The 11,339-nt window shown below is 35.0% G+C and overlaps 2 protein-coding genes across 2 annotated transcripts; one reads left to right on the forward strand and one right to left on the reverse strand.

The window, feature by feature from the left end:
* Window positions 1-3,949: 3,949 nt before the first annotated feature.
* Window positions 3,950-9,001, forward strand: LOC107698365 (stathmin-4-like). The gene is made up of 6 exons (XM_016499336.1): window positions 3,950-4,044; window positions 5,096-5,151; window positions 6,019-6,114; window positions 6,238-6,443; window positions 6,516-6,707; window positions 7,802-9,001. The coding sequence occupies exons 2-6, from the start codon at window positions 5,139-5,141 to the stop codon at window positions 7,859-7,861; spliced, it is 567 nt and encodes a 188-aa protein (XP_016354822.1). The 5' UTR covers window positions 3,950-4,044; window positions 5,096-5,138; the 3' UTR covers window positions 7,862-9,001.
* Window positions 9,002-9,159: 158 nt separating this feature from the next.
* On the reverse strand, window positions 9,160-10,225 carry il17a/f3 (interleukin 17a/f3). The gene is made up of 3 exons (XM_016499288.1): window positions 10,211-10,225; window positions 9,640-9,833; window positions 9,160-9,467 (listed from the first exon to the last, which is right to left on the reverse strand). Exons 1-3 carry the CDS (start codon window positions 10,223-10,225, stop codon window positions 9,224-9,226), a joined length of 453 nt encoding a protein of 150 aa, XP_016354774.1. The 3' UTR covers window positions 9,160-9,223.
* Window positions 10,226-11,339: the final 1,114 nt, after the last annotated feature.

Below are 11,339 nucleotides of genomic sequence, written 5' to 3' on the forward strand. Positions count from 1 at the left end.
ACACATGAAACTGAAATAATGCAATAAACATTCATTTAACAACATTAGGTGTAACACACAACCCTAATATACAAATCTGTTAAGAAAAAACTAAGAAACATATAGTTATTTCAACAAAAAAAAAACATCAAATTTGAAATGTAATGCAGGGAATTCTTCCCTGAAGTCTTTTTCACTTCCAAAAACAGTATACTACCGTAAAATTACATGTAATGTCCAATACAGTTTTTCACTGTATATAGTAGGGGAATTTACCGTTAACCATTTAGCAGGTTTTTACTGTAGCATTTTTACAGTCTTTTACCGTTAAATTCATGGTCATTTTTTACGTTCACTTCACCCATAAACTATGACCTTAGGCAGTAACCCATAATAACTTAATTCCCCTGTAAGCCATTTTATGTGAGTAGTAGTGGGGCATTTCCAGACCACCTTCATGTGTTTTTACCTGCTAAGGTCACAAGAGGAAGTCATATTGAACATCTGGAAAACGTGTTGTGAAACTATGTATAAGGCATTTAATTCATTTTTATGTCTAAAAAACAAATCTAATGTCTCAAAAACTGACATTCAGACTGTGTAGGAACCAGATTTTTCATATTCCTGTTGGAAATTCTGCTTTGTCGCAACAGAAAGCAACACTGCTTTGTCGCAACACTGGTACGACCCTCCCTTCTCTCCAAGAACTGTACTCATCCAGAGTGAGCAAAAGGGCTAGCAAAATCACTCTGGACCCCTCACATCCAGCACACTCCCTCTTTGAACTGTTGCCATCTGGTCGACGCTACAGAGCACTGAGCACCAGAACAACCAGACACAGGAACAGTTTTTTTCCTCAGGCAATCCATCTCATGAACACTTAACAATAATCGTGGAACACACAACACTAGTATACATTATTTATTTAACACACATACTTATTTACATTTCAAATTTGCACATATCATACCTGTACATACAATTTATTGGGCATTGTCTATTTTGTATATTTTTATATTATTCTTTTATTATCTGTGTCCTGTCTTGTCACTGTCATTCTGTTGCACTGTGGAGCTTCTGTCACTAAAACAAATTCCTGTGTAAACATACCTGGCAATAAAGCTCATTCTGATTCTGATTCTGAAATTACCTTCATATTTGCAGAACAGGGATAGTAGAAAAAGCAAAGAATTCCACTTTATCTGAGGTTAACCACTCTTAAAGTAAATGGCTCAGATTTAATAAAGTCCAGGCCTATATGTGACCTTTTAAATCAGTTTGTTTTTTTTATTTTTCATTATTACCGTACATTGGGTTCAACCGCAACTGAAACAAATATGCTGATGTTTGTGTTGGCCCCAGAATTACCTTTGAAAAGTTTCCGGTCGGTTTCGTGATTTCAGACTCGATTTAAAACTCTGTAGCAAAGCTGCCAATAATTCAAAGCTGTCAATAATTTCCAGACAGTTGTCGATGCTGCAAGACTGTGTCCATGGCAACAAGCCTGAGACGAGAGAAGAGAGCATCTGGCATGTCAACAGGTCCAAGAGTGGTAAAAACATGGGATGGAGGGGATGGTTAGTAGTGTAAAAATGTCCTAGTGGCTATTCACACATAACTCATTTTTCCATTCCACTGCACTACTTTTGCATTGTTTTCCTGTAAGCACACACTAGATGGATGCATTTGACCGTTGCACTTATCATTATAGTTGTAGTGTGTATTGTTATCATAAATAGCTATAAAAATGTCTTGAGACAGTTTTTTGTCTCACATTTTTCAAAAAAAAAAAGCATTTTGTGCGAAAGGCCTCTATAGAGTTCCAGAATTTATTATAGTTGGCGTATTTCAAATGTTTTTTTGCAAATACTCTTCGCGTTCATAGTCTCCAGCTTTGCATAAAGCCGAAGCCTGGGTAAAGATCAAAAGAAAAGTCACATTTAGTATGCATTAACATCCCCCCGTTTTAATTACAAATCTCTAAGGAAATAAAAATCTATTTCCTGCCCTTTAATCTTATCCTATCAGTCTTTCTCCCTCCCTTTCTCTCTCACTCCATGTCCACTGCTGTCCAGTCCCATTACATCACCGGTGTCATTTCTCTGATTAGGGATCTCAACCTAAACACTGCAGACAAACAGAAATGTTTAAAAAAGAAAAAGAAAAACATCCTAACCAGAAGAAATTACCAGGCTGAGTAGAGTTTTGAAGTAGGTCAGAGAAATGTGGTTTGGCTGACTATGAAAATTGTAAACAATAAAAAATGTCATTATTTACTGAAAGCCACTGCAATTGGATTAAAAGATGCTATCTAATTGGTCAAGTAGAATCAATATATGTGGGTGAAGTCATCAAAAGGCACGGGATGATGTCAGATTACATATTCACTCACAGCTCTACCTTAGTGAGTCATGCTTTGTTTTGGAGTTAACCATAAGAGGAGTGTGTTGATATGTTTTTAATAGGCTGAAATGTACAGTAGTGGGCAGAATATTGAATATTTCAATACAAAAGAGCAGGTGTTTTTAATCCCAAATAATTTACAGTGAATGTGTGCAGTGCTGAGAGAGCGAGACTGTGCTTCCAGTAACCGTCTAATTTCTATCACACCTCAGTGGGATTTAATTAGGGTTTTTATTCATTATGCTTCCACTTTTCCCTTCCCCTAAGATCAATACACAGACAGCACCTGGAGACACATGCAGAATCACATGAGTCTCTGGGGTCCAGATTCTAAGTGGTGTGGCATGTTGTGAAGATATTCGGGTCTGGAAGTCTGAGACCACTTGTAAAAAAGCTTTTGTTTTGACTTTGTCTAATTAATACAACATATTTCTTTACAAATGATTAGCAGCATTGCACTGATGCCTAAATTATATCATCACATCTCTTATTGTGATGATGTCCCTCTCTCTTTCCAGTCAGTGTTTCAGTCATTAGATCAGGAGCACTGGCTGACTAAAGATCGTTCTTTTTCCTGTCAGAGCAATTTGGCTTGTATTAAATTGCAGTACAGTACAGAGACACACCCCTTGCTTGAGTCCATCATTCCCTAATAAATGTATTTAGACCTTCTAGCTTCCTGACATCCCTTCATTTTTTGTCTTCTTCTCTTGTTGCATTCTTTGTGGACAGATATCTGGGTGACATCATATACTGTAGTATGGCTATGGAGTTCTGTAGCAGAAGTGGTGCTTCACAAATGTGACACTTGCAGTTTGTGCATTATGAAAATACAGGATATAATATAATATAATATAATATAATATAATATAATATAATATAATTATATATTTATAATCCAAACCACTTATCCAGATATATATATAATTAACATATTAATATATAATATACATTTGTATAATATATTATATTATATTATATTATATTAACACTTTTCTATAAACCACAGGTGGAGGTATAATTTATTTAGGAAAAATACAGGATAAAGTACAGTAGAGCAACGTCTGTTCTAAATCAATTTTTATTTTTTTCATATTTTTATTATTTGTCATAATATAATCAAATATAAATACATTCTCCAAACCACGTATCCAGAATCAGGGGATATAATATATTTTAAAAAGATAAAATGTAATTTATAGTTTTGTTATACAGTTTTGTTTTTGCTTTTGTTGTATTATTATTACTAATATTTCTTAATATTATTGTACAATTATTTTTGATATTATAGTAAAGTAAATTCTAATCCCTGTCTTTTGTAATTCTTTTTGTCATCTACAGTATGTGTTGGAAAACACCCGTCCTCTATTTTGCATGGACACCTGCAGTAAAGCACAAAGAGTTACCACCCCCCGTCCTTCACAGTGATGGAGAAGCTGGCCCACCGCGCTCTGCCACTCACCTCGTCCAATAGCAGCACTAGAAGATGATGTCATGCGGTAGGAGGGGTGCTGCTGCTGATGCTGCTGAGCTCTTGTATCCGAGGAGCAGCAGGCACAGAGCAAAAGAGAGGGAGGTGAAAAAGAGGATACCAGGGAGAGAGAAAGAGACAGAAAGAGAGAGAGGGGGGAGATAGGGACAATACCTCATCAAGGAGAAAAGGTAAGTGTGGGCATCACAAAATCAAAAGAGAGGAGACTTGCTTTGCTCTGATGTTTTTGTGATTTGACTTGCATTGATTATTCAAATGAAAAAGGTTACCTTTGAGTTAAGACTAAATGTGCCGTACCAGAGGTCTAGAGGGAACTCAGTGTTCTGTCTGCCATCTATAATGTATGCGAAGCAACTTTATATGCATGAAAATGGGAATGTATTGCAAATGTATCTGAATCTGTGTGTATACGCAGCGGTGTTAAAAGATGACATAATTCAAGAGTGCACTAGATTATGTCATTCCAAGGCAAGAGTCGGTAAACAACATTTCGCACACATAAGCACTGACTGCAGTGATTAGGGTTGGACTTTATTACTTATTATTGTGTTTTGTATTAATGTAGTCATTTGAGAGTGGATTTTTACATGTGTTTAGCCTGACATTATGGGTATTTTCCATTTGGGGCAACGATTATGTAAAGCTGTCGTATCGGTTTGTTTTGTAACAGAGATGTGAGAATATAGTTACAAATACAGTAACTGAAATGCAGTAAAAAACAAACAAAAAAAACACCTATACATGCAGGTGTTTGGATAAAGTAGTGTGTGTTGATGTATGAACAGGGCAGGGCAATGCTTTTCTCTTTGTGGTGTCTCTCCATAAGGTTATATGTCAGTTTTGCTCATGGTTTTAGGATTTATGTAATGTTTAATGTTTATTGTTTTCTAAAATTGTTTTGTATTCTGATAAGTGGCAGCTTTGAGGCAGAGTAATAATACAGAGATTGTGCGTGACACTCCCTGCTGCTCCTCATCTGAATTCATGCTCCTCTCTCACCAAGTGTCCCGCCACATCACAACACAACAAGCTCCTTTCAGACATCTCATGCACAATGGATCTGCATTTGACCTTTTTTTAAATGTACTGTATTATTTTAATTAACAGTTAATAATTCTTATGTTTCAAAACATTTACTAGGCCAAAGTGTTTTATCCTTGTGCAGGACTAAACACACACGCACACACACTTTCCTAATCCTCTCTTTCTCTCTCTAAACAGGACAGAGTAAAGAGTTGTAAACTACACACAATACTGCATAAACATGACCTTGGCAGGTAAGCTACAAAAGTCCTCCCTGATTCCCAAACACCAAAGCCTCCATTATCAAATTCAATATTTGAAGGCCCCCCTGCAGGCCATGATTTTTTTCTCTTGTACTTCAGCTGAAATGTTAACACAAGAGTTTTAGAAATAGGAGGAACACATTTTACATTTTATATCAATATTATATCATGATGAACTTGTATAATATAATTTCAAAAAGTATGTTTTGTTTGCGAATTTTGTACAAATATAATAATATGTCCAAGAGAGAGCTCAGCAGGTTCTGTTTTTTAGCCTATCTCCAGAGAAACAAATATCATGCATTATTTTTAAGCATATTTTTTACATTCTATACAAAATGTATTGAAATGAACTTGTTTCCAAACAGGTTTCCTAAACACTCCCCCAAACTCCCATTGGTCAAGCAAACATATAGTTCCACCCCAATAATCACATCATTGGTTGATTTTGTGAAAGAGCCGCCTTAAATTTTTCTACTTGGCTAATGCGCGTTTTATTAGCCCACAAAAAGCGATCAAAAAGATTCTGTTCTGTTTACATTTAAGCATTTCACAGACGCTTTTATCCTAAGCAATTTACATTCTATTCAAGATAATTGTATTCAGTTCCATGGGAATCGAACCCATAATCTTGCTCTGTTGTTCGAAATATTGTATGAGAGCTTTACTTGACCCGATTAATTTATTTGAGACATTTTATGTTAAAAATCGCCTACAGCTGCTTTAAATGAGTTAATTACTTTTAAATTGTCTAATTTTCTGCATGTAAACCAAGCATGATCAAGATCTTTGACAGAATGCAAGCGTTTGTTCATGTTTACAAGGTATTTTGTACTTACCTGACGTTTCGCCACACAGCATATCGAGACAAGGTGAAGGAGCTCCCTCTAGTGTCACTTTTGTGCTCCTGCATCAACTCAAACCCTGCAGAAAATCCCACATACAAGGCTGAGGGTAAATAATAAAACATTACTTATTGGTATTTATACTTTAAAGACACATCTCTACCACTATAATACAGTGAGCATAAATATAATACAGATTCACACAGTACTCAATGTGTGCTCATTCTTGAAGATGCAGTGGATCTCAGCTGGTGTGTGATCAAAGATATGGAGGTCATCGAGCTGAACAAGCGGGCCTCAGGCCAAGCATTTGAGGTGATCCTGAAACCCCCCTCTTTTGACGGCGTGCCTGAGCTTAACACATCTATGCCCCAGCGTAAGGACCCCTCTCTGGAGGAGATCCAGAAGAAACTGGAAGCCGCTGAGGAGAGGCGGAAGGTTGGAATTTACACCCAAACCATCCCTCTCTTTGGTCTGATTTTGATGCTGAAACAGTATTCTTCTCTCCAGTTTCAGGAGGCTGAGATGTTAAAGCATCTTGCAGAGAAGAGGGAGCATGAGAGAGAGGTCATCCAGAAGGCCTTTGAGGAGAACAACAACTTCATTAAATATGCTAAAGAAAAGTTGGAGCAGAAGATGGAGGCCAACAAAGAGAACCGCGAGGCTTTGCTTGCCGCCATGCTGGAGAGACTACAGGAAAAGGTACGAACTAACTGAAAGGGATGTAAAGTACTTTATTACAGCACTTAGTCAATGTGAATTGCTTTATTTTTTAAACAATAAAAATAAATAATTTAAAGATTATTTCTAATGAAAATGTATTTCATTTGACTATGCATAGCTAAAACATTCAACTTTACTAAGAACGTTGTTACTTTTAAAAAATATAATTAGGCCTACAATCAAATATGGAAACTTTTTTTTTTCTTTTACCTTCATACATATAATTTTTCATATAAATTCAATACCAATCCAAAGTTTGGGTTTTATAGGATTTGAAAAAAAAAAAAAAGTTTAACGTATCTTACGCTTACCAAGGCTGCCTTTTTTAAATTTTTTTAGTAAAAATGTTTTTAAAAATAGTAGTAGTTAATAGTAAAAATAATATTTGCTCACCAAGGCTGCTTTTTTATTGTAAAATAATAAAAATAGTAAAAATATAAAAAATAGAACTAGTACATAGTAAAAATAGTAATATTTTGAAATATTATTGGCATTTAAAATAACAGGTTTTAACTTATTCCTGTGAATTTTCCATTACTCCAGTCTTAAGTGTCACATGGTTTACTGCTCAAGAAACATTTTTAATTTCATTAAAAAAATAAAAAAAAATGTAAAAAAATTAAAAAACATTATAAATGTCTATTTTGTTCAATTTAATGCATCTACTGAATAAAAGTAATAATTTCTCTAAAGATATATGTATAAGTATTTATAATATATAGAACAAAATATAAAACATTATATTTAAAATATATATTATATTATTATATTTAAATTACTATTCTATTTCAATTAAATTATAATATTATGTTTAAAACTATTTATAGATTATAAAATAATCATAATAATAAAGTGTCCCGAATTTTTGTGACAATTACACATTCAGTGGGTTCCTGGCGTTTGTGCATCTGAGTCCCTTCCCAGTCTAATTATAGAATGAGTATGAATATTGCATTAGAAAGGGGTGGATTGTTTCTCCAGTTTGTTTATGCCGCTGTATTTAGCTTCCCTCAGGCACACTAACACATGCATGAACACAGGTGGAGTAAGTTTTCTTTTGTGTGTCTATTTAGGACAAACACGCAGAGGAGGTGAGGAAGAACAAAGAGCTGAAAGAGGAGGCCTGCCGGTAGAAGACTGCTTTGACTATAGTCAAGGGAGATCAAACCAGTGAAGAGAAAATATAGCAAGCGGTAGCCAATACATCTCAAAAAAGGGAACATATTGGACATTGATAATGACAATTTGCAACACACCAAGCTTTTGTGGGGTTTAACAACATCAAAACTACTTAATATTATTAAAAACAGAAAGATATTGTCTAGATGACAATGCAAGGTGCACAAAGAGTACGTTACTTGGTAGAGCCCAGAACGTTGCTTCAGAGAAAAAGAATGAATATACCAAACCGATCTTTAGAAATTACATAAAGAGGACAGGAAGAAATATTGATGAATAGATGCTTTTTATAACCTCCATAACCAGTACAGATGAATATGTTAACATAAACTACATCTTAAAGTCACTCTTCACTAATAGCAGTACCACAAAAGGATATTTTTCCCAAAACATGTGCCATCTACTGAGGCTTTGGCTCATGCTTCTTTAATTATCGTTTGATATTAATATTCAATAATCAGTAGGGTTTCATAGAACCTCAGGCATGCCTATACAATATACATTATTAAGCATCAGTAATCGGGTGGCTAGAGGTTTATCTATCACATTTCCTGTTGTGACGATGTGAGGTAAAAATATGATCAAATGAATATTAGATTAGAACATTCTAGATGCCTATAAATCCGAAAGCTCACAACCCTCTCAGATACATTCAAAGTGGAGCACAGTGACACTTTAAGCACAACTCAGAAGCACATTTAGCTTTTTTTCTATCATTATATTTGTATTATGATGCTCATCAGTAGGAAAACACATAGTGGCATCTCAGAAATGAAGAATGATATCACTCAGGTGTGAGAAAAAGATCCTCTTTGGATTTGGGAAATGGTTTTAGATATGAACGGTGCACTTTGCTTTGGCATGTCACTGAGCTTTATTCTAGTCATTTATTTTACTCGTTCTATACGAAGACAAAGGAGTTTGATGTTGGTGTCTGCAGCATCAAAAAAGAGCCGTTCTATGTGCAATGATGAGAATTGTTGTTAATCGACCAGATTTGCTGAGAAAATGGAATGTAAATGCTCCCTGTGTTTGTAATTTCCAGATGACTAAATTCTCTAGTTCAAGTCAAATAAATGCTTCTCTTAACTAAACCAAAGATTTTCGGGGTTTTTTGCATTTTAACATGTATCATTCATACAGTTATTGCACTCAAACAGACTATTATAAAGCAAAACTAAAAAGAAAATGTTACAATATATTTTATTAATCAAGATAATAAATATAAAGCTGATCAAAAGAGTGGCACAGAAGTTTGCTGTACCTATAAGCAGATTAATACAACAATATAGATATAATACAGTAAGAGTACAGAGCTAATTCTGAGGCACAACGATGGGTAGAACGCATGTACAGCCTAGACTAATTATTTTAGTCTCCAGCTGAAGGGTGTAGTGCGTAGCATTTTTTTTCTTCACTCTCTTCAAGACGTTGATCTGGTAGTAGATGGGTTTAGATTCCAGTCCCAGGTCTTCCTCACCATCTTTGGTTAAACAGCCTGTTTTTTCACATTTTGCCTCAGAGATTTTGGATGGGATTCGTGAATTGTCATAGGATTCTCTGAATTGAAAGATTTATAAAAATTCCGTTATAAAAAAGTAAGATTAGCCAAACTACTCAAAACAACCCCAAATTGTTACAATTCATGTATTTGATACACAAGATCCTCTGCATATCACACATATGAGATTAAAGTGAACAACTGTAACGATTTATCAGATCAAAGACTCACTCGTATGTCCATGGTGACAAAGATCTGCTTGGAGACAGGGGGACATTCGTTGAGAGGTTCAGAGATGGATCCAAGGTTACCCACTTTCCTTTCTTTTGACACTTCGGTTTTCTTTTTCTTTTAGACTTTTTCTCAGAAGAAGCACCATTTAGTAACAGGGCAAGCAGGTAAAGCTGCAGCACAGCTCTGAAAACCTGAGGAGATGGAGACCAAGAGTGGTTGAATGGTTTGCGTTCATATTGTTAATTTACCTAAACAAAATTTAGGTAAATTAAATTTTTTTTTAGGTCACTTTAGACATTTTACGACAATGACATTTCTGTTGAGATAGCCTATACTGGGTTGTTGAATTCAGTGTCAGTTAAAGTGAAACGTCTTCACTCAGAAAAATGAATGGGTGCAAATCCCAAAAGTTCAACAAAAGATTCAGAATCAACAAGAGCAAGCCTTTGCAAACTTTTGTCCTGCAAGTCAAATTTCAAATTCAAGTAGATTATTTCTTGCTTACACTTGCCTAAAATAAAAAACAACAACATCATTAGAGTTTAATTAATTGGTGTGACAAACTCACCGATGAGAGCTGCATCTTCTGAATAAAAATGTAAGTTCCCTGATGGCTCTTCAGAGCTGGTCCAGCAAGTGTCTGAGCCCTGCATCTAATCTTCTATTTATATAGGCTGGTGAGAAAGCCTCAAACTTCCTGATCTTGACGTAGATAAGAGACAAATCTAGAGTACTATAGATAGTCATCTTGAGATCACTGAACTCACTGACAATGAAGACCAACCTGCAGTGCATGCCTGTTTGCAATATCAATTCATAATTATTATTATTTTTTTTTTTTCACATGTAATCTGAAAGTTGGGCTAGAAGGCTGTTCATTAGATGTTCTTCTGTTTCACTATATGTTTAATTGGACACTTAATTCTGTGCCCTCCCACGCTCTCACGTTTCACCCACATACTCTACACATCAGCGGACTTCTGAATAACAAATTTGTACACCAGCAGTGCACTGAGATGCATTTTATATGGGTCAGCAGCCTTGACAGGATATGTTGATTGGGTTCTGAAAGATGGGTTTTTTGCTGATAATGTGAGACAAAGTGAACCATATACATGTGAACGAATCATGTCCATCATGCTGATTGTGTCCATGCACATAAAAAACCTAAGATGTTTAATCTAAGTGTGTCTTGCCTTCCTATTTAGATCGTAACGTTTCTCAACTGATAATCTTTCTGACCAATGTAGGGAGACCATCACAAAATAATTGGGAAAACTTTTCCATTTTTGTAATCATCTGAATTCAAATTTAAATGATCCATGTCTTATATTTTGTTACACAACAGAACCTCCGTATAAAACCCCATGAGGACTCTTCTTTCTATGTGTTTAGAGCAGTTTCATAAGCAACACAGTCAAATTAACACATTAAATCCTTAGCGTAAGGTTCAATTTGTTAACATTAGTTAATGAATTAGGTGTCATGAACAACATTTTTAATTTATTAATCTGGGTTAATGTTGATTTATAAATGCAGTCTTTGTAATATTTGAACTAATGTTTATTTATACAACTTGGAATGTTAAAATCTTTTTAAAAGTTTGGGTCAGTACAATTTGTTTTTGCAAGTTTACAATACATTTATTCAGTAATGATGCATTAAATTTGTTAAATGTAACAGTGAAGATTATTGAT

Source organism: Sinocyclocheilus anshuiensis, unplaced genomic scaffold (genome assembly GCF_001515605.1).
Source record: "Sinocyclocheilus anshuiensis isolate Anshui unplaced genomic scaffold, SAMN03320099.WGS_v1.1 scaffold1746, whole genome shotgun sequence".
Taxonomy (NCBI): Eukaryota; Metazoa; Chordata; class Actinopteri; order Cypriniformes; family Cyprinidae; genus Sinocyclocheilus; species Sinocyclocheilus anshuiensis.